The sequence below is a fragment of the Sminthopsis crassicaudata genome, chromosome 3, assembly GCF_048593235.1.
Source record: "Sminthopsis crassicaudata isolate SCR6 chromosome 3, ASM4859323v1, whole genome shotgun sequence".
Taxonomy (NCBI): domain Eukaryota; kingdom Metazoa; phylum Chordata; class Mammalia; order Dasyuromorphia; family Dasyuridae; genus Sminthopsis; species Sminthopsis crassicaudata.
This window is the reverse complement of record NC_133619.1, coordinates 185,365,075-185,389,218: the sequence shown is the minus strand read 5'-3', so window position 1 is coordinate 185,389,218 and position 24,144 is coordinate 185,365,075. Positions and strand designations below refer to the sequence as shown.

Genomic DNA, 24,144 nt, shown 5'->3' with positions numbered 1-24,144 from the left:
TAGGTCTGTTCTTCTCTCTCCCCATAAAAGCTGTCTACAGTCAGAATACTTTTGCTTTTTTTGCTCATTTTTTTGAGGTCTGCTCTTAAGGCAAAGGGGCGACAGCTACTTTAATTTGCCCTGTGGCAGTTCTGCTGACTGACTTTTGGTACTGGGAACTGGCAGCAGGTCCCATTCTTTCAGGCCTCAGTGGCTTACAATTTGCCTTTTGAATTGGCTTTTGAGTGTCTTACAGCAAATGTGCTAAACACTTACTTGCAGTCAGGATAGAGTAGCTTAAGAGACTCACAGAAGATTCTCTGATGCTTGGATGCAGCAACGCTCTGGCTCTTGTCTCAGCTCCTTACCATGGATTCTTTATGCTACAAATTGGGCTAGGCAGACTGCCCCCCCTGCTCAATTGAAACAGACCTATTCTGAAGTTCTTCCAAAGTATCTTCTTCTGGAAATTTGTTGTACTCCAAATGTTTGTGGGGTTTTGCACTACAAACAGCTTAATCTGCTGTTGGTTTGAGAGAAGGTTGAGGAGGTCAGCAAAAAGAGTGTCTACTCTCTTCCATCTTCTGGAGGGTAATTTTTGTTAACAAAAATTATTATTATATAAAATTATTATTATATAAAAATTATTGTTATATGGTAGCACAATATAAAATCTTTTGCTTTAATTTGATTTTCACAGCATGATTATAAAGAACATCTTTACTGAAATTTAATTGTTTCCTAATTGATCTCCTTGATTCCAATCTTTTCTCCCTACCTCCCAGTCCATTCTTCTGGCAGTTGCTAAAGTAATTTTTCTTAAGCAGAGATCTGATCATGACATTTCAGTAAATTTCACTTCTCTCTTTTTTTTTCAATTATCTTTTATTTTTCATTTTCCCATGTCCTTGAAGAAAAAAATGCAAACTAGCTGAGTCAAGTAAAATAAATGCATACATTGACCATATTCCCAAACATGTCTCATTCTATATATTAGTCCATCTCTCCATTTTCTTCATGAGACAATCTATCACTTCCTGTTTAGGGAATAACAATTCGACCACTAGTGGAGTTCCTTGATGTGAAGAGGTCAAATAAGAAGCAGCCAGCTGTCAGTGAAGAAATTCATTGTCGGGTATGTTTTTTACTTCAGAACTACAATTTTAATGAGAAATGAAAAAAAATTAATTCCATAGCTTAAATGTACAGAAATATGTCTGATATATATATATATATATATATATATACATACATATATATATATATATATATATATATATATATATATATACATATACATATATATATATTTCTCCTATACTGAGATAAATGAAACAATCATGGGATGAAAAGATTCAGTAATGGATTTAGGAATGTGAGGAGGGTCAGAATAATGGGTCATACCCCAGCTAAGCCTAATAAATTCCAAAATGAAGATAGAGCAAGCAGGAATTCATCATGTTTCTGGCATTTGTTATAATGCCAGACTTGCAAAAGCATTTCTTTATTGAGATGCTTATTAATATCTTTAATATTGTTCCATGACAATTTGTAAAATATGTAAAACTCTCATATATAATATGTAATAAATATGTGAACTCTCATGAAATCTCATATTAATGATTATTTAATTTTTTTATAAAAGAAATTTTTAGAAAATTATGTAAAATTAAGAAGCTGATATTATGAGTTAAATGACTATTAATGTATAAATAAACAAATGCAAAAATATGTTAAGAAGTACAGATATTCTATAGATTTGAAAACAGTTAAGTGACTAAAGATACATGGTATCTAGAGACTTGTATTATCAATGTGCTTTTTCTTTTTTAGTTTTTTGATCATGTAAAGACTGGGATTGAAGATGTATGTGGACATTGGGGTCACAACTTTTGGAGAGATAGGTAAGACTGCTTTTATGAATCTGTCTTATTTGATTGGACCTGAACAATTTAGAAAACAAGTTTGAAAGTTTAATCACTGGATGACCTTTAAAAGCATAGAACATCAGCAAGGATAAAGGATGGAAATGTTCTAATTTTGAGAATAAATAGATAAGTGTGGATACATATAGATATAGCTATGTAAATAGGAAAAAATTATAAAGTTATAACTTATATAAGTTATAAGTTGTTATATATAATATTTACAAATATATGTTAACATATAAGTACAAGTATTCTATAAATTTGATAACAGCTTTTACCTTAAAATATAGATATGTAGATAAAACTTTAGATGGAAATAGCTAAATAAATTGGATAGAATATAGATTTATATCTGTAGCTCCAGCAAAATATCTGTTTCTATGTACTATCCATCTTTAATGTGAAAGCTGTTTTCATAGCTTTAGAATATGTTATTTCTTAACATATTTTTGCATTTCTTTATACATGTATATATAGATATAAGGTTAGATGTAATATCCATTTATTTTTACTTCTGATGACTTACTGGTGGCTTTGTGAACTAGTAATTACTTCTAGAGTTCACCAGCCAATTAAATAATTAATCTTTGTATATTTATTTTTTTTCCAGCTTTGCATTAGATACTGTGGGAAATATACATGAAGTATAAATAATACTCCTTCCCCAGTATACATACTACCTTCAAAAATGTAGAGGTAGTAAAGAGAAAAAAGAGTAACTGATGTTTTAAATTTGATCAGTGGTGAAAAGGAAGGAAAGAAAGCAGAGAGGGAGGGAAGTAGGGAAGAGGGAAAGGAAAGAGGGAACAAAGGAGTGAGAAAGAAACAAAAATAAAACAAAAAAGGCATGTAGAATGAAATAAGCAGAACCAGAAAAACAGTTTACACAATAAACACAGTTATTGAAAGCAACTTAAAAAAAAAAACAACTTCAAAATTCAGATCAGTGTGGCAATTGATATTGATTTTATAGGATCAGTGATAAAATGTTTCCTACCTCTCATTGGAGATGTGATGGACTAGTACATTGGAATGAATTGATCATTCTCCCATATTTGTTTGCTTTGTTCAACTTCATTTACTTGTTTATATAGAGTTCTATTTTGAAGGAGGACGGAATTATTGAGAAGTGAAAGAGGGAGAGAGAGAATAACATCAGTGTAACAAAAATAAATAAGAAAAAGTCATTCATAGAAAGTGGATGATTTTGTTAACTTGTTACATTTAATATTTAATTAATATTTAACTTTAAAAGTACTATATATAACTTAAATTCATATTTCAACCATAGATCATATCGACCTTAAAAATCTATTAAGTCCAGTATCCTCATTTTACAGATGAGGAAACTTGTATATTAAAAGTAACCTTTCCAGAGTCTCACATCCATTAAATATCTGAAATGGAGTTTGAACCTATGTTATTCTGACTTTGTCTAGTGCTCCATTATTAACCCCTAAACACCACCTTTTTTTGGTTTTTCTTTGATTTTTAGAATATATTTGCTAATTTCTGATGAATTGTTTAATGTTTTTAAATGATTCATTAGAGCAAATTGCTGACTTAAAACCTCTTTTTAAATAAAATGTTTCCAAACCATACAGGAGAATTTTTAAGATTCTTTGAACTACATGATGATGGTGATAACTTTGTTTAAAAACCCTATGATAATAAACATCAGGAAAGGAATAAAAGGATAGTATTTGTATTTACCAGAGTTGTTTCCTAAAGGCATAATGGGGGAGAACTAGTACAGAGTCCAAGTTTAATAGGGATTACCTGTGATTGATGAAGACTTTCAGGTCCTCCCCTTTGTATATAGTACTATCTCAGTTGCATTAAGCCTGAGAATGTTGTAGTATTCCTAGAATAGATTTATGATTACTAAAAAATATTTTGGCCTAAGTCCCTTCATATTGCTTAACTCAAGAGTCCTTGACCAATTTTTTCATGGACTCCTTTGACAGTCTGGTGAAACCTAATACTACTACTGTTTGAAGGAAATTCGTGTAGAGGTTAGTAAAAATAAAAATGTATTTTATTCATATCAAGCTCAAATAACCATTGTAAATCTAACCATTGACCCATTTTGGATTTGCGTACTTCAGGTTAAAAACCCTCTGACCTAGATTGTGACATGCAGTTGGGTAGACAGGGAGTTTATCCATCAGTTTAACTTTCTGGCACAAATAATATAAATAGATAATGAATTGAGTCTTAAATTAAATAGGAGGCTGAAAAGTAAAAATTACAGTTATTCCTTCCATATTGTGGAAGGAGTTAGGTATGTAGTGCCCCTGCAATCTAGAAAATCCACATATAATTTTTTAGCCCTTCCTTCATAGCAGAGAAGAAATCTGAATTTTTTTTTCTTTCATGGGGTAATTATGCATCCCTTAGAAAATTTATGTTGATCAAATTATACAATACTACACATATATTTTATGCTTTCTTAATGTCTAAATTTCTTCTGTGTTGCATACAGTCTATAGCTTCTGCAAAACTCCCCCAAATTTCCACTTAAGTTTCTTTTACAGACTCATTATATATTGAAACTGCAATGGGGAAATTACAAAACTCCTTTTAATGACCCCAAGGTTCTCCCAAAAATAAAAGCCCATATTTTATGATACTATTATTCTGTTGGTGTTATCTGAGAAGATGAAAGTTAGTGTCATATAGAGGGCAGTGTGGAAAGAGGAATGGAGGGTATAAGCAGACTGCTACATATAACTAATAAGGAACCTTGAAAAACAGTAGTAAATAATGCCACCAGGAAAAAAAAACAAAAAACAAAACATTGTTGAAAAACAAGATGAACCAGTCACATGAGTGTGAGAGATAAAGAGAGAACAAATATCTCCTTGCAATTTCTGAAGCAAGTGAAGAAAATTTAAAGGATGTTAGGTAAACTTGCTAAGGCAAACAAGTGGAGGATATGAACAGGAATTATATAGCATGAGCAGGCATGAATCAGCTGTGATATGTTATTTTGGCAGGATTATATAAATTGCTAAGGTAACAATTGAAGTTGAACATTGAGATTTTAAAGCACACACAGTATGTGTGTAGGGAATGATTGGAATTTAGGGTACAGTTCATAGAAAAAAAAATTAGGGATATAGATTCATCAAAAAACAGGCCATACCAGAATGACTTCATAATCTTTTTAGACAGTGTTACTAAGGTTACCAGGTAGAACAAGGGAAAGTCATAGATATAATTACCTGGATTTCAACAATGCTTTCATTTGGTGAAGTGCTTTTCAGTATCTTCAGGGAGAAGACAGATATAGGCTATATGTGATAAATAGATGCAAAACAGGTTGAATTACAAGATCCAAAGTATAAAAAACTTGTTAGGATATAACTTCTTTAAGAAGAAAGAATTATTTTATTCTTTGTATTTGTATTCCCAGAGGTTAGCATAATAGGACCTAGTAGGTGTTTAATAAATGCCTATTGACCAGTTGATCAATGAATGAATAGTATCCTCCTGGATGGTGTGCTGTAATGGAACATTTAACAATTTGTTATTGGTTCTGTAACTTTTGCTGCTTTTAGAAGATGAAAGGGAGAATAGTTGCTTGAGTTGTGGTAGAATTCTACTTATTTTAACTGAAGGGCTTACTAATTTTTTTCTGGTATACCACAACTTGCTAATATGATTTGGCCTCTAGGAGATGATATGAAAGTGAATATGGCAGGCATGCTGTAACTTTTTAGAGTAGGTAGAGATTTTAATGTTGGGAATAAGAAGCAAGTGTCTGTGTAGTTTGGCAAGTAGATGGAAGACGTAGCAAAAAAAAACAACCCCAAATCCAAATCCAAATTAAGTAGATCAGATGTCATTTTATTGATCTCAATGAGGGTTTGTCCTTTTGCTTAGCTTTTGTAAGAAAAGAAAAGCAAGTTAAAATGTATGATGTGTTATTGCCAAGAATTCTGCTTCAGTGAATTAAAATACAAGTCAGAACAATTATAAAAAAGAAAAAAATTACATGAATTCTTTTCTTTAGTTCCCAAGTCTAGTTGTACATCTGCTTTGCTACTGTATTATCAATATCTCCCTTGAGAAATGATTCTTTTTCAATAATTATTCCCAGAGGTTAGCATAGTAGGACAGCCTTTGCTATAAAAGAAGGACAGTAGTCAAGCTTTTTTAAACTAGAGACCATCATCAGGAATTTTGTTTCATTCTATAAATAGCTTAGCATATATGTATATATGTATATATATACATACATTAATAATATGTATATATGTAATGTTAATGCATATGCATATACACACATATGCACACATACTACTTTTTTTTTTAACTTGGCTGGTAATGTGAATTGCTCTCTAAAAATAAAGAATTGTCAATGATTTCCATTTTACTGCTGTCATTTTTTTCCTAGCCAGTGACAATAATTGACTTTACTTCCAGGTTCAAAAAATTTGATGATAAATACCTGAGGAAGCTTCTAATTAGGGAAAATCAACCCAAGTCAAGCATTGTTTCATTGTATAAGAAGCTGGAAATAAAGCATGCTATAGAGATGGCAGAGACTGGGATGATGAGCACAGTGCCATCTATTGCTTCATTAAAGTAAGTATAATTTGGGAGAAAAATTTATCAATACTGGATGTGTGTTTTTGCAATAATCTTTAAAGCCCAGGAAGCATAAGTAACCTCAAGGAAAGCTGATCTTGAAAAACATGGCAATGAGAACTTATCACAGGGTGAGTTCCTGAGAGATTTTCTGGTTTAACTATTAATGTACTTACTGATTTTTAGAGGTCAATTTGAGGTGGGAGATGGACAGTCTAATAATGCTCATTTGTCCATTAGAGTATTTGCTTTTAGAAATTCACTGCTTGAACGTAAATTAAAATATATTCACTCTTTGTAATTGAATATTTTGAAACTATATTATATTTGCCAGTATAAACTTGCACATAATTATGTAGCTGTAGTACCAAAGATTATGGAAGTAGGGGACCTCATTATTTTCTGGGGTCATACTTTGTTATCTCACCTTAAGGCCAATAAAAAGAATTCTAAATAAATAGGCTGCTGAATTAATCAATTGACTACAAGAACTTGTCCTTTGTGTATGATTCATTTGAATGAAGAAATTAGATTTTTTCATCCTTAAAAAAAAGTACACTTGAAATAAATTACCTAGATAGATAGATAAGTAAAAACAGGTACCTACATATTTTACATAAAAAATTAGGAGCAATTTGGTGACCATAAAATTGTGAGTTTTGTGTTCCAGTATGGTGTTGTGGATAGAAAACAAGTCTGATGTCTCTCCTTTTATACACACTAATTCTGTGTCGCCAGGCAAGTCATTTAATCTTGTAGTATTCTTGGCAATCTAAGACTATAAATTGTAAAGAAGGTGCAAACCTGCATTGTTAAAGTTAATCTGAAGTTCTCCACTGCCCCCCCCCCCAAATCTGTTCCAATCCCTATTCCTTTCTATTTCTAGAGCATACTGCTGCCTACAACTATTTGGTGGCAGATAGACATAATTTATAACATTTATAAAATCTAGAATTGATAGGAGTCTCAGAGGACATCCAGCTCAATCACTTTATCATAAAGATGGAGAAACCTTAAATGGCTTTCCCAAGATCACACAGATAATAAGTATGAGAGACAAGATTTGAACAAAAGTCTTATGACTTAAAAAAGATAACTAAGTGAGTGAGGGGAAACCTGGCCTGGAGTCTGGAAGATTTCTTTATCTGTAAAATGAGTTGGAAAAGGAAATGACAAACCACTCCAGTATCTTTGCTAAGAAAATCATACAAGGGGCCACAAAGAGTCAGACACCACTGAAAAATTACTAAGTACTACTACCAACAACTTCTCACTCAACAACCACTATGAACTACACTACCTCCAGTTATAGTTCTTGTATAACAAGTTGAGTTGATCCATTCCTTCAGTTTTTTATACTTTGGGGAACCTATTATTTTAAGAAGCAGCAGCTAGATCTATGCTGACTCAAGTGTCAAGTAGAAAGGAGCTATGTTAATATAATTAAAATTCAAGGTCAGCATGTAAGTCCTGAGGTTCCTTCTCATCCCATACTATCTTCTAAACTATCAAGCCAATTTCCCCCATGTTACTGCCCTTTTCCACATTGAACCCCAATCTTCTATTATTTGGCTCACTTGCCTTAAAACCTACTTTAATCATAATTTGCTTGTATAAAATGTTAGTAAAAAAAGATTTTGAATTATTCTGGGATTCCACATTCTTCCAGGAGTATCCATGAATATAAGTTCTAAAATATGGTGTCTGGAAAGATAAAAATAAAAGGGCAATTAATAATCAGATATATTGATCAAAAGCTTTTATCAGTTTATATTTGAACTTACAGTATATTAAATTTGAATTTATAGTATATTAAAGTTTACAAGTAGATTGTGCAGTCTTTATTATCCCCATTTTATTTATAGGACAAATAAAGTTTTAATTTGAAAAATTGACCAGAATTTTTAGCTAATAAATTCAGGAACTGGAATTTGTACCCATGTATGTATTCTTACTCTAAGCAATATTAGAACACAGTGACATTGACTTTCTGACACTAGCCATTTTCTCCTTTGGTATTTTCTTTTTCTGCTGGATACCACACATTCCTAGTTCTCTTTTAACAAATCACCATTGGTCCATTGGGTAATACACTTGATGTACAGATTATTTTGAAAGTCAGTTCCTCTTACTTACAACTGCTGGTATGCTACAACTACTTAAAAGTTTTTTGTTTTTTTTTAATTCTGGATTTTCAAATGGTCGCTTTCTTCAAAGTACCATAATAATTTATAATGGGAAGTAATATTGGAACTTTCTGCAATGATTATAGCTCTTATTTCTCTACTTGCTTTTTCTCCTCTCTTCCTTCCCTTCCCCTTTCCTTCTTTCCTTCCCTTCCATTGTCCTCTCCTCCCCTTCATCTTCCTTTCCTCCCTTCCTCTGTACTTCATCCTCTTCTCTTACTCCTTTTCCTCTAATTCCCTCCCTCTCCTTCCTTCCCATCTCACTCCATGGCTTTACTTCTAAATAATTGTCTCTCAAATTTATCTATCAATAGCTTTAATCTTTCCTGTAAAGTCTTCCTTGTTGGATTTCTTGCATTCTTGTTTTCCTTAACTCTCATATATCACTTTTACATATGACTCTCATAGTCACTAAGGTCTTTCCTTTTTATCTTTGGTGGTCTCTTTGTTCCTCTCTACTGCCATTGTTACCCATATGGTTCTCATTACCATAGAGTTGACACTAATATCCTCCTCCCTGGCCTTCTTCACTGTTTCTCTTCTTCAATACATCCTTCACATCACTGCCAGATTTATGTTCCTTTTGTATAGATTTGATGATGTCATTACTCTGCTATAAAACTGTTTCCTTTTTTAAAGTGGAAAACATTCAAATTCATTACAGATATCCAAGGCCCTTTACAATTTGACAGTACTCTACATTTATTCCCTTCCCTTCTGTTCCCTTTTCTTTTCCTTTTTTTCTATTAGACAAAGAGTGAAACACTTATAATTTCTCTGTTTATCTCCTCAGATTATTAGATTTATATAGTTTGGATTTACCTATAGATTCCTATGTCAATTTTTAAAAAACGTCTCTGGCTTTTGCAAATATTTAAAAAGGGAAAATATAGAAGAAAGTCAGTTGTCAGACTAAATTACTTTTACTTTTATTATCGTATTTTGAAAATATTTGTATTTTTGTGACAAACACTTTTCTTTATTTCATTCCATTTTGTAGTCACTTTTTCTTCCACCATTTTACTGGTTTATTATGATTGCTTTCCAAAGTATTTCTTTTTCATTCTCTTGTTTCAAGACCTCAACTTTCTGAGACTTGCATCCTTCTTCAGCAACTTCTAGTGTGATCTGAGTTTCTTCCAAGGAAAGATCTTCCTTCATATGAGGGAGAGGAGAACTCTGGTACTGCTTCTCTTTGTCCAGAAGTACATTTGTCTGTGGCTTTCACTTGGATATCAGAAAGCAAAAAGCTGAATATGTTCTCTTTAACCAGTTGAGATGATAGGGGAAAACTTATTTACACTGAACAATACTCTGTGGCACTTTGTGTTTTTGAGTTCATGTTATATTATTCATTTCCACTTATTTTATACTTCAACTAATTTGAATCCCCATTTGTCCCTTAAACATACTTGTATAGGTCTTCTCACTGCCATACCTTTTCTCAACCTATGCCAATTTTCCTTAATCCTTTTCCACCTGGCCTGTTGAATTCCTATGAATATTCTAAAGCCCAATTTAAATATCAATATAAAGTCTTCTTTAGTCAATCATGTGACCTCTTTGGTACTCAGTTTTCCAGTGTATAAAATAAGAATCTTGCATTACATGATCTTTATGTCCCCTTCCAGAGCTATAATTAAAACAAACTTAAAAAGAGATAATATGTCAGAATAGGAAGAACATTTGACCAGAAGGCCTTGTATTGGGTCCTCACTCTGATATTTTACTTTCTTTATGATCTTGTATAAGTCATATAACTTCTCTGTACCTCAATTTCCTTATCTGTAAAATAAGGATAATAATATAGCACACTCATTATAGAACTGTTTTGATGTAGATACATTATAAAACTTGAATTCTTATAACAAATTCATTATCATTATTATCTACTCATTAATGATTTTTCTTATGCCTCACATAAGCTTTATTTTTTCCTCAATTATGTACTTTGTGTTTATTATTTTATGTTATATTATTTGCACATTCACTAGATTGTAAGATCTATAAAGCTTTGTATCTCATCATATACCAAGCACAGCTTGGCACACACATAAGATGCTTAATAAATGTTTGCTGAATTAAAAAAAAACAAACAAAAAAAATCCTTTTTGAGATATATTGCATAAACATTGAACAACTCTTACTCTTAAACTTTCCTTGTTCTGAGCCATGCAAACCACTTATTACCCTTTTATTACATCAGTATTACCCTAAATATGTTAAAATATAATCGGAAATATTTTGGATTGGAAGAGAACCAAGTCTTGCTTTTCTTATAGAGTAGTCATTTCTAAATCCGACCCATCCTATTCAGTTTTGTTTTGAGTTGAGGCCCTTTTCCAGGAAGCCATCGCTTTGGACCTTGTCTTCAAATTTTATAGATATAATTCATTTGGTTAGAGAAAAACTATAGGGTTTTTTACAGTATCTAGTTCAGTTTCTTCATTTTATCAGTGATGAAACTAAGGTAAAGTAATGAGCAAGGTAAAGTAATTTGTCCAAATTCACATAGTAAATAAGGAGCAAGAAGGAATTTAAGTCTTCTGACTCCAAATATAGTGCTCTTTCTAAACCCCTATGCCATTTTTGAATTTTTAATTAAGTAGTTTTTGAAGTACTTAATATATTCAAAAGATTGTTTTCTTTGCAGATCATTATAACCTTGAAGACAAGAATCTATCATTCCAATATTTATCAGATGTTTAAAATGTTTTTTTCCAAACCTTTACAGTGATTACCGTGAGGAAAAAATAAGAAAACTGACCCCTGGTGAAATGGATGAGATACGACAAATATTGTCAAGGAATCTCTATCAAATACGACAACGTGTAAGAATTTTAATATATTTACCAATATATCTCACATTTTTCAATGAAAGATAAAACCTGTAGTTGGGTTCTAACTGGACAACCTGCCATCACCTCAAATACACATCATATCTTTGTGCTCAGTTCATCAGTATTCCACTCAGCCAGGTTTTCCCTGGAACTTCCTTTTTTTCTGCCATTGGTATCATGATTTTCTTATGTCTCCAGTCTTAAAACTTTGAAGTCATACTTTACTTTTTTTCCTGTATGTCTTTTATTTCTTCAAACTTCCATCAGTTGTCCCTTCAAAATAGCTCCCATCTCCAACTCTTCTCTTAATACTCCATTGCCGTGTCCTAGTTTTACTTTCAGCATCATATTTTGAAAATATTTGTATTTTTGTGACAAACACTTTTCTTTATTTCATTCCATTTTGTAGGTCAATTTTTCTATTATGCTTTAAGCATAATAGCCTCCTATCAATCTTTCCATTTATCAGGATCACTTCTTAATCATAATCCCTTGAGAAAGTAATTCAGCCACTCTAAACCTTAATGTCCTCCTCTGTAAAATGAGTTTAATTATACTTGTAAAACCTACCATCATAGGATTTTTGTGAAGATTGATACATGTGCATGTATATGTGTATGTAAATGTATACATATATATAAATACACATGTATATATGTATATGTCACATTTTAAACCCTAAAATTAGTTAACAAACATGTATTAAATATTAAAAGTTATTAAATTAAACTAAATTTATTAAATGCCATGATAAAGGGGATGGCAAATGTATCTTTTCTTTTTAAAGACCACTGAACCTGTGTTCTGTGTCCTGGCAACTTCAAATAACATGATTCAACTCCTAAAAAACTCTGTGTTTTTGTGTAACATAGTGTTATATAATCATAGTATAATATATGAGTGGACTCATGGTTATTTTCCCCATCCTTTTCTACAAAATTACTTTAGGCAAGACAAAGCATAACCGTGACTTACCTTTACATTATACTAGACAGTAGGGATACAAATACAGTTGATTTGTTCTGATGCATAGAACCTTAAAGAATGATATAAATATCAGCTATACTTATTATTTTTGCCATTTTTACTTTTATTATTATCATTAATAATAAGAATGTCAGGCAAATATTTCTGAAATCGTACTACTTCATGGCATCCTGATGTTAAAAATCTACAGTGATTGTCTATGTGACAATTCCTCTGCCTAGGTTTTTAGAGCCCCCTATAATCTTTTCCTACATTATCAATGAATTCTATTTAATTCAAGAAACATTTATTTATTTACTAATTCTTACAATGTGAAAAATATTATGCTAGGCATTAGGGATACAAGAATAAAAAAATGGCACTGTCTTTGACTTAAAAGAGCTTATAAAGTAGAAGGAAAAAAAATACATACATAGAAAATCAATCAATTAATCAATAAACATTTATCAAGTATTTACTATGTGCCAGACACTATGCCAGACAAAAGAGCAAGAGGCAGTTTCTACTTAATAAATGCAGAAGAGTAGAATGGTGCAAGCCCATCACACTTTTAATATCTATTTTTGCTTTGAGGCATCCTCTCATTCTTTCTCATTATATAGTACAAAGAATTGGAGTTAGAGAACCTGAAGTCAAATCTTGGCTCTTCAATTTATTACCTGTGTGAATTAAGGCAAGTCAGTTAGATTAGCTTCTACTGAACTCAGTTTACTCAACTGGAAAATAAGTGACTAGATGGACTCAAAGATCCCTTCCAACTTTAAATCAATGATCCCATTAGATCCTTTACATCTGAAAAATGAAAAAAAAATAATTATAGGAAACTCCTATCTTTGTATATTTCTGAAAGATTTTGATTATGGGCATTATACCTATGTTGAAAAATTTTAAAAGCCTCATTTTAAGACCCTTTTGATATGACAAGGATTTCTTCTATAGAAATCTACAGTAGGCCTTGAAATAGCTAAATAGGGAATTTAATCAAAAGACGATGGCACCCTCCTGTGGCTAAAATGGTGCAGATTTTACTGTTTATCATTTTATTCAAAAATGCATTTAACTTTCTGGGAATAAAAAAATACATATTTTTTTCACTGTAAATAACACTTTGTAATATATTTTCCATTGTTTCTTGAGTAGAACTTGTTAACCTAAGATGTGCAGACTAGTATTTACTTAACCAATTTCTCTTTTCCTTTGCAAAAGTAATTGATTTATGAAAAAGACCAACTTATAAAAATTATATACATGCATATTTTAAAAGTATTCTTTGTTTCATTGAGACGTCAAATACCAATTAACTTTAAAAATCAAGAATATATGTGTTATAATTTTAACTTTTCTCAGATCTCATCAGTCAATATTTTTGTTAAAGATTCACTGTTTGTTTCCCTTTCAGACACTGTCTTATAACAGACACAACTTGACGACAGATACAAGTGAAAGGCAAGCCAAAGAAATTCTGATCAGACGTCGGCATAGCTTGAGAGAAAGCATAAGAAAAGACAACAGCTTGAACTGGGATAGAAGGGTAATGACTTGTATCTTTTGAGCTAATCCTGAAATTACCTGAGATCAGAACTTCAAAGAAAGTTTAGCTGGCAATGACTGATGAATAAATTCCCATTTTATATTATCAACTTTGCTAATTTGAACACAAAAAAAGACTTGGGTGACTTTCACCTTTAGTTTTTCAATGTATTTTTTCATTACAAAAAAAAAAAAAGCCTTGTAAAAATTAAGAGAATTATTTGCTATTTATAATATCCTTTATGAAGCTAGACAGTAGTAGAGTGATTGTAAACATAATCTTTTTTTTTCTAATAAAGAAAATTTCTTTCACAAATTGACTGATATTAAATTGCTCACTTTTTTTAGGAAGCAGTGAAAGGAAGGAGAAAATTTGGAACTCAAAAAAATTTTTAAATGAACGCCAAAATTTGTCTTTACATGTAATTGGAAAAATTAAAATGTTTTTAAAATTAAACAGAATGTAATAAATATATGTAAATAGGAACCAGTAAAATAAATATAATTAAATATTAAAATTAAATAATTAACATAAATAATTAATTAAATACAATAATTATTAAATAAATGGATACTAACCAGGAATAAAAATTAAAATAAAGAAAAATTGTAGCTATATTAATTTTGGATACATATAAGGAATTCTTTTGTTAAAAACATAGTCCAATTAATCTAGCCAAAATAAGTACATACTAGAATTCTAGAACAACTACTACTAAATTTTAAAAAGAAAGTAATGGTTCTGGTATTTGCACTAAGAATTATTTTGCTATAGTAATGCTCTGGTTGTAGGTAATTGTCTAAGAATTTTAAGTTACAGAATAGTTACTGGCTAGTATTAGTAAAGGGAATTATCCTTTTATAAAACTAAAGCATATTTTTTTTAAACTTTCCTTCCAGTTGTATACATGTTCTTTTGTTTAACATTTGTTTTTAAATTTTGAGTTCCAATTTCTCTTCCTCTCTTTCACCCCCTCATCACTCACTGAAAAGACAAGCAATTCAATATCTATTTACATCTTATATACATTCTTAAAAAACCAAAACTACAAAGTTGCTTTTCTTTAAGAAAATACAGAGCATTCATTATTTGTACAAACATACATACAGATACACACATGGATAGACTCACAATTGTTTTTTGATTGTTTCATAATTTCACAACTGTATTTATCCTTATTCTGTTTTGGTCAAATATTTCAAATTGCAACTGTAATTCTTGGAATATCAAAGAAATGTGATTTTAGATTTTAGAAATAAAAAATTTGAATTTTGAACACTGATTCAACTTTTATAGTAGAATTGTAAATTCTTAATCTCTGAAAAATGCAATTACATACAAAATAAGTTTTTATTTTTTTTTTAAATATATCTATACAGGCATCTACTTCAACATCCCGATATTTGTCACTACCTAAGAACACCAAACTTCCAGAGATATTAAAAAGGAGACATAATATATCTAAAGCAGGTAATGAATACGTACAGAAATTAATTCAGTTACTATTGCCATTCAGAAAAAAAGCAGTGGAATTGCCATTTTTCATAATGTTCACAGGAAAAAGGAACTCTTGAATTGAAAAGCTCATCAATGGCCATTTAAATTTACCCCAGACCTGGAAATAAAACAAAAAAGGTCTCTCCTTTTTTTCCTTTGAGAATTACATTTTTACCTGATAAAGAAACTCAAAATATATGCAAGTATATATAAATTCATGGGTCAGAAAGACCTCATACCTAGGGCAAATAAAAAGGTGTCATTACATAACATCTTCCAATTCCTTGTCTTTAAAATTTGCCTCTAAAAAAAAAAATTTGCCTCTATATTTGGAATGCTTCCATTCTCTACATGTCTTCAAGGCTTGAAGTTCTACAAACAGATAACTAGTTATACAAACTTTGAAAGCTTCCTAACAGAGGAGACCTCACTACCTTTAAAATGCATTGTTTTCTACTTTTATTTAGCTCTAATTGTTAGAAAATTGTTTTACATTTACATTAAGCCTAAATTGGTCCACTTATTTGTGCATAAATCAAATATTTCATAAATTCACAATCATTGTAATTTATTAATAATATGATTAACTCAATACAGTCTACAAATAATTGAGTTAACCTCCACAAAGATCCCATTAATAAGATAGTGGAAAACACTATAATCTTTTAGTTAATGAAAAGATAAAAATGTGGAAAATTTGCAAAAGTGTAAATATTTATCACCTTAACAGTTATCCTAAAAAACCAATATGGTTTTAAGGAAGTCAACAATTTATCTTACAATTTGGTACGTCTGTTCAATCTGAAGCAATAGGTTTCACTTATCTTATAGACTGGTGATAGTCTTAGCGGATGCAACTCTCCCAAAAACATCCCTTCTCACTCTCCAAGTGGGACAGGAGAAATAATCCACTTCTTTCATTTATCTGAAGACAGGAAAGACTAAGAGAGATGATCACTGAAAGAAATCTAGATTACAGGAATCAGGAAAATAACAATAGTTAGCATTTATATAGCACTTTGAGATTATGCATATATTGTCTCATTTAATCCTTATAACAATCCTGTGAGATATGTGATATCTCTATTTTAAAGATGCCTTCCCTTCTGCTGATCATCTCCAATTTGTCTTGTATAAATATTATTGTATACAGTTGTATGTTTTCTCCCTCATTATACTTGGAACTCCTTGAGAGAAAGGAATTTTTTGGCCTTTTTTTGAGGAGGGAGCAGTATTTGCAGCCTTTAATACCATGCCTGATACATAATGGCATATTTTGATTGATGAGGAAATTACCTGTTCACATAGCTAATAAGTAAGCACAGCTAGAATGGAGAACTCAGTTCTTCCTGAATCCAAAATAGTGAATTATCCTCTATGCCAGAAAAATGGACAAATCAGCGCTATGAAAGTGTGACCAGACCCTGAGATACAGAGGCCATTATCTAGTAGTTGTTTGAAGCATCACAGTCTGTCTTGGCATATCACATAGAATTCTCCACATTCCTTAAGTTTAAGAAAAAAATTGGTTGCATCATGTAATTAAATTTGCAAATGAAAAATATTATGATGTTATTCCCTTGTATATTTATATTCCCATATATATTTCTGTACATACTTGTATATATATATGTATATGCATGTATCCTTTTTTTTTGTATACACAATTACTAGTAATAAAACTGATCTTGGAATTTTGTGTTTGGGGTTTCTTGGTAGATATAACACACACACATTACATATATATGCATGTATACACATATGCACAATACACATACATGCACATGTATATGCACACATACATATATCTATATATGTGCCCGTATATATGCATTGCTTAAATATATGTATACATATATACAAATATACTTGCATGCCTGCATGTGTACTTATATATGGGTTTATATTCATTAATGCACATATTGTACATATACATTTATATGAACTTAAGAACATTGAATAAACTAGGTAGTGCAGCACACTAAACTGAGAATAAAAAAAAAAAAAAAACTGAATTCAAATCTTGCTCCTAACTTAGACTAGCTGTGTGATCCTGAACAAGTTATAAAAACTCTCTTAGCGCCAGTATCTTTCTATACAAAATAGGGATTATAATGGCATCTGCCTCATAGATTTCTTATGAGGATCAAATAAGATCATATCTATGAAGTACTTTGCAAACTTTAAAATGCTATATAAGTGCTAGCTATTGTGAAGGTCCAGGTATCAGTGAGTCTTATCCTGTGGTAAAAATAATAAAGTCCTGTATGTGTCTTCTATCCAAGTCTGACTTTCCTTCCTTTGCTTTTGTATATAGATGGCAATAGTAGTGACTCTGATCCAGACACTGGGACCACAGTGCTCAATTTGCAACCAAGGGCAAGACGTTTTTTGATGGACCAGCATCAGAAGGCCCAACAGCAATACTGCATGGAATGGAGAAATGAAGTGCATGGAGATGCCAGCAGAGTGCAGCCCTCCATCACCATAGTTCCCTCTGGCTCAGCAGCCCAAGCACAAACACCAGGTGTGCTCCGGCAGCCTTTGCTCTCTAAAGCCAAATTTGGCACTGTGAGAGAAGGTTTGACTGAAGGAAAAAGACCAGTGCCTCCCCCCAGGCTAGTCAGGCGGGCCTCAGAGCCTGGAAACCAGAAAAACAGATATGGAAATGATAACCCTTAGTGGAAACAGCCAAAACAGAACTGTGGTAACTTGCCTAACACATCTGCAGCTTATTATCCTGAAATCTGACAGAACAATTGAATCCATATTAAACTCACTACAGATCTAAATATTTTCTGTGGGAGGCAGGGCCAACCCATCGATTTACCGGGATGAAGTGAAAAGCCCAGAAGGAGGAAAGCAAACAAAACAAAGAAAAAAACATAAAGCATTTTTTATGATTAGCTTCTAGAAATTGCATTCTTTCTAGGCTTGAAAAAATAAAAGTGTGCCTTTAATGGTTCTGGAATTGAATAACAGAGCTGAAGTATTTTTAGCAAACACCATTGATGGTGAAAACATATCTATGCCTCATTTGAGCTTTTATTTATTAAACTTTCTTTTCATCTATAACCAATGTCTAAATCTATAACACCCTCAATTTTTAAAAATGCATAGAACATTTTTCTTGAAAAAGAAGGCAGAACAATATGGACCTGTTTTTGAAGAATGTCTATCATCAGAGGTTGGTGGAGTTGCCCCTGCTGCAGTGGGGCCAACGGAGTATTTTTTTTTTCTTTTCTTTTCTTTTTTTTTTTTTTGCTAAGGCACTTGGGGTTAAGTGACTTGCATAGGGTCACACAGCTAGGAAGTGTTAAGTGTCCGAGGCCACATTTGAACTCAGGTCCTCCTGACTTCAAGGCAGGTACTCTGTCCACTGTGCCACCTAGCTGTCCTCACAAAGAGTATTTTTCATAAATAGAGTGTTCAAATACAGCATTCTTATGTCTCAGTCAGGAAAATCATCAAATAAGCTATCTGGACAAAAGTGACCTGGTTGTCATCAGATGGCCTTAAGCCTGTGTGATCCCACCCCCCTATGTTAATAAGGAGCAACTATTTCTCAATTTGTTCCTCTTTATCCTGTGTTTGGCTGTGATATAAAAATTGAATCTTCACTTCATGTTTACCTGGTGCAAACTGACTTATTGGGTAATGCAGGCGAAAATTGGCACATGGTAGGTAGCAGACTTACCTGACTATGAAGTTCCATCCACACCATTTGTAAGCAGTGTGGGAGGCGACAGAGCATCTCAGAGTTCCATGTGTTTACATTGTGTTGGTTGATAAATTACACTGTGCAATATTAGGGAGGATGCAGGCAGTCCTAGATCCATGCCTACCTATTACCCCCTCTTCAGGTAGAATTTCCCTTTTGGGGACTTTAGGGCATTGAATCCAGGTCATTAGTTGAGAAGAAAGTTGAGAAGTTGAGAAGAAAGACAGGTGATATAGCATCTTCCCAAATTTTATGACAATGAAAGAGTTCTCATTGTTATTTATAGATTTGTAGAACAGAAGACATGTTCATGTGAGAATTTAAAATAACCTGCTTAACTTAACTACTTAAAAAATATTAACCTAAAGATGGTTACATATAAAGCAAATGCAATTATACTCAACTTTTTTGAAATTTAAATTGAACCCTAGGTATATGAGTAATTTAAAGTATCGCATAAAATTAAGGATCTGTGAAATTTAAGTATATTTAATTGCTATTTGATTCATTATTCCTTGTAATATGACTATGCCTTAGCCTTCCTTTTTTTTTCCCCAAATAACACCCTTTTAAAACTTTATTGGTACTAAGATTTAGACTAATTATGTCCACATATAAAATGGAAATTCTGACAGTTGCCCTACATTTCACATTGGCAAAAACTGAAAAGGCTACAAAGAACTGATTTGTATTATTGAGAAAAGATATGAAAATGGTTATGGTTAATTAATTAGAAGATTCAATCAGAGATTTTCATCTTTAATTCGTATATAGAAGCCTTCTTCATTGTTTCTCATACCCTGCACCCCAATGGTTAGGGATGAGATTGGAGGCAATATGACCAACCCAGAACAAAAATATCTGTCAGGACCACACTTTGTTTCAGAACCTCTAGAGATGTCTTGTAGATAACTCAAGTTATGTGAAGAAACACATTTTAAACCACTTTGACTTTTTTAGGTCTAGTGCCAAAATCCAAAACCAAAAAACCCTACAAAAAACCACCATGAAAAATAAATCCCACCAGAACTTTAAACATAGAATAACTATTCATAAATTTTTCTGTAAAGAGGAAAAATAGAGGTGGTTTATATTTTAATGAAGGCATAATATAATTGAGTTTAAAATATTTCTGTTAATATTTTTTTTAAAAGCCAACAGTAAGTTCTGGTTTTCAGTTTAGTATAGATGAAGTCATAATTTAAAATGTATAGAAAGTGAAGGAGAAGGGGAAAATTACCTTACCAGTTCCCCATTTTTTGACCACAATTTTCATGTAAGATTACAAGGAGGGAACAGGGAAATCTTTATAACTCATTTGTTACCAAAATTCAAGTTTCACTTAAAATATTCACATTATAAATTTGCATGTTATATTTGTAAATTTATTTTTACAAAGACAGATTAAGCCTTTTAATCTGTAATTTAGAAAAAAAAACAGTGCCTTGAACATAGTAAATTTATGTTTAGTTGAACTGAATTAATATTTATGGTTATTGTTCCGTTTTAAACAAAGCAAGTAAGAGATAGTTATCTAAGCTTGCCTCTTGTTTTATTTTATTTTTTTCTATCAGCTGTTATGATAGCAATTGTTGTATTTGGTAATCATATGAGAATTTCAATAATGTAGAAGGCAAAGAGAGGATAAGTCTTTACTACAACACCTCCCTTTAAATAATTAGCATATAACAATATCTGCATAACAAAAAGATTCTCATAGCTTAGGTAATGGATCATTTTATTTCAAGCACTATTTGACAACAAATTTTTAGTACAAGAACAATAGTAACAAAATTTGACTTGTTATTTGGAGATTATTGTAACAAGTTAACTTGTATTATAGACAGGACTTCTCATATGCTGAGGACTCATTTTAAGGCAATTGAAAACAGGTATAAGTTAGGTTTTTATTTTTTTGGAATGATTCATTCAAAGATGCCACATTGAGATGGCTTTCTTTAGGTCTTTAGAGCTTGCAGATTTATATATTTTGTATTAGGCCTTTGATAACTTCAGGATTCTACCCAGATATCTGGGATGACTTTTATTTTTAGTTTAGATTATATTTTGTAGTGAAATTGGACAATAACATCTGAGTGAGGGAGGATGATTGTTAATTTATATTTTAAGAACCTTGAATTAAAATGTATAAAATCATATTAATTTATTAAATACTTAAGCATATTTTGCATTTGTTGCACTACCCAAGTTATATTTATATTGAAATTGGTATTTCAATATCAGATGTAATGATAAGAATGTAAAAATTTGTATTGATTGGAAAATGAAGTTGTCTATATTCTGTAAGAATGATTAAAGATTTTGCTTTATTTGATTAAGTGGAAGTACAAACTGACATTGTCAGCCAAATTTTGGATGAAACTAGGTATGGCCTCCTCTTCTCACTGTAGGCAAGATTATACCAGATTTCCTCTCCTGTTGAATATTTTTTTTTTGTTTTATTCCTATAAGATATTTTTATTCTCTCCTTACTCAATTTCTAACCTCTTATAATTTTTTATCTCATTACCAAGGAAAGCTGAATATTCACTATAAATTGTACCTTAGTTTGCAAATTATTTGACATTATAGAACTAAACATCTATAAGGTTTATTGAATTTGTTAATTAGTTGTTGGATATCATTCATTTTTTTCTTCTTTCATTCTTTAGAATTTTATTTTTGTTTCTTTAATCAAAAGTTCTATTTTATAGAACTATGTGCATATACAACAAATTATAAGTCAACATGTTTATTTTAATGGTGAGAGAATTGGGTGTTCAGGTTACCAGATTGTTAGCATACCTATCTGAAAGGAAGCGTAAGATGGTGGATAGAGAGTTGAACTCAATCTTAGGTGAGGTTCAAGTCCTTGCTTCTGATACATCCTAGTGATGTGACCACTTAATCCCTCCTTGATAAGAGGAAACTCTCTTTCGACTGTAAACTGCAATTGCTAATGTGCATTTGGGGGCACCTAGTGATTCAGTGGATAGAGTGCTGGGGATGAAGTCAAGAATAGTCACCTTTGTGAACTCAGATCTGGCCTCAGACACTTACTACTTATATGACGCTGGGCAAGACAATTAACCCTGTTTGCCTTGGTTCCTCATCTGTAAAATGAGCTGGAGAAGGGAAAGGCAAACCATTTAATGCCAATAACCCTCAGTGGGTTCAGGAAGAGTTGGATTCAACTGAATAACCACAAAAAATATGCACTATATATAGGAAGTTTCCATACCTGGAATTCCTTGCACTAATGAAATCACAGGTCTTGGCCAAAATAACAAACAAAAAAATTATATCCACCACACAGACATGCTTAATTTTTAAATAAGTAGATCACAATAAAATATATTTTGCATAAAAACTATATAAATTGTAATTTCATCTTTTCTTAATTATTCAGAAGATATTTCAGGATCTTATCTGGCTTGTATTCCTTGTTGTGAATATAAGTTATCTTCTGTAGATATATACATAAAATAGATTTTTGTAATTAATAGAAACTTAAATAGAATAACTGTTATTTCATTGTTTTTTTTCCTCGAAGATTTTTCATTTCTACGAGCAAAATATTTTAAATGTTAAATTTAATTGTACCAAATTCTAGGCACAATGAAATGATTACTGCTAACGTTACTGATTCTCATTTTGATAAGACATTTTACATATCATAAACCACCCTATAAGATCAAGCAGTCTGAGTGCATGATAGAGCTTTATTACTTTAAATTATATGAAATAATTCAAACTAAGGCAATAAGAAATGTCAGAATAGAGCATTAAGGGGTCTATTTTAATGAATAAAATGTTTCTAATTAATATACTGATTGTTTATATCTAAATGAATACTTACCATATACTTGAGATAGTTTGTATTATAAAGTAGTTTAAATATTCCCCCCTAAAATTGTATTTAAAGTATCAGTTTACTTTAAAAAATGTTTTTTCCCCTCGCCAAAGGTCTATTTAGTCCAAATCTTATTTAAAAAAAATTAATTGTATTTCTAAAATTGTAAATAGCAGGTTTCAAGTTATATGAGATTGTTATATACACTATAGTCCTAAATGAGGTGAATGGGGTTTTGCTCAAGTTGCCAAATTTAGGACATTTATTAATTACACACCTTCAACTAAGGCAAAAACAACTAAGCCTTGCAAGATTATTTAAAGAAAGAATAATAGAATAATAAGTTGAAATATGAAGATAAAAAATAATCTTGTTCCATCTAGCAACTTGCTGTTTTCTGGATAAGCTCTACATTACTCTTATGTGCTAGTGATCTCCCAAGCTATGGCCTCAGTGTCTTGAGGTCTTTTTGTCTCTTTTCTCTCTCTCTCTCTCTCTCTGTCTCTCTCTCTCTCTCTTTCTCTTTCTCTCTTTTTCTCTTTCTCTCTCTCTGTCTGTCTCTGTCTCTGTCTGTCTGTCTCTCTCTCTCTCTCTCTGTCTCTCTCTCTCTTTCTCTCTCTCTCTCTCTGTCTCTCTCTTTCTCTCTTTTTCTCTTTCTCTCTCTCTGTTTGTCTCTCTCTGTCTATCTCTGTCTCTGTCTCTCTCTCTTTCTCTCTCTCTGTCTCTGTCTCTCTCTGTCTGTCTCTCTCTCTACTCCTATCTTTCTCTCTTTCTGCCTGTCTCCCTTTCTTCTCTCTTCTCCCTTTCCTGCCACCAATAGGTATTTACAGCATATTGTCCAAGGTCTTTCTTCTAGATCCCAACTTCAACTAGTTGATGACTTACATGGGGTCTTGTAACTGAATGTTAATGGTTATGAAATTATGATTTATTATATTTTATATGTGCTATAATTTATCTGATTCGTTTGTGTAGCCACAGACTCCTTAAGCACTTTAAAACCTAAGTGAAATTTTTCTAGAGAAT

At 31.7% G+C, this 24,144-nt stretch overlaps 1 protein-coding gene and 1 long non-coding RNA gene across 2 annotated transcripts in view; one reads left to right on the top strand and one right to left on the bottom strand.

The window, feature by feature from the left end:
- The window catches only part of SLC9A2 (solute carrier family 9 member A2), a 117,549-nt gene extending 94,914 nt beyond the window's left edge, over nucleotides 1–22,635 (top strand). Inside the window, exons 6-12 of the mRNA XM_074299713.1 lie at nucleotides 1,025–1,114; nucleotides 1,813–1,883; nucleotides 6,339–6,500; nucleotides 11,424–11,520; nucleotides 13,916–14,047; nucleotides 15,427–15,517; nucleotides 17,862–22,635. Of these exons, the coding sequence (XP_074155814.1) occupies nucleotides 1,025–1,114; nucleotides 1,813–1,883; nucleotides 6,339–6,500; nucleotides 11,424–11,520; nucleotides 13,916–14,047; nucleotides 15,427–15,517; nucleotides 17,862–18,226 (1,008 nt within the window). The 3' untranslated portion in view covers nucleotides 18,227–22,635. The remainder of the gene's footprint in view (nucleotides 1–1,024; nucleotides 1,115–1,812; nucleotides 1,884–6,338; nucleotides 6,501–11,423; nucleotides 11,521–13,915; nucleotides 14,048–15,426; nucleotides 15,518–17,861) is intronic.
- Nucleotides 1,011–13,922, bottom strand: LOC141560917 (uncharacterized). Its single transcript, XR_012487897.1, has 4 exons — nucleotides 12,505–13,922; nucleotides 5,135–8,207; nucleotides 2,905–3,005; nucleotides 1,011–1,134 (listed from the first exon to the last, which is right to left on the bottom strand). It is a non-coding gene; the product is annotated as an uncharacterized LOC141560917 (long non-coding RNA).
- Nucleotides 22,636–24,144: the final 1,509 nt, after the last annotated feature.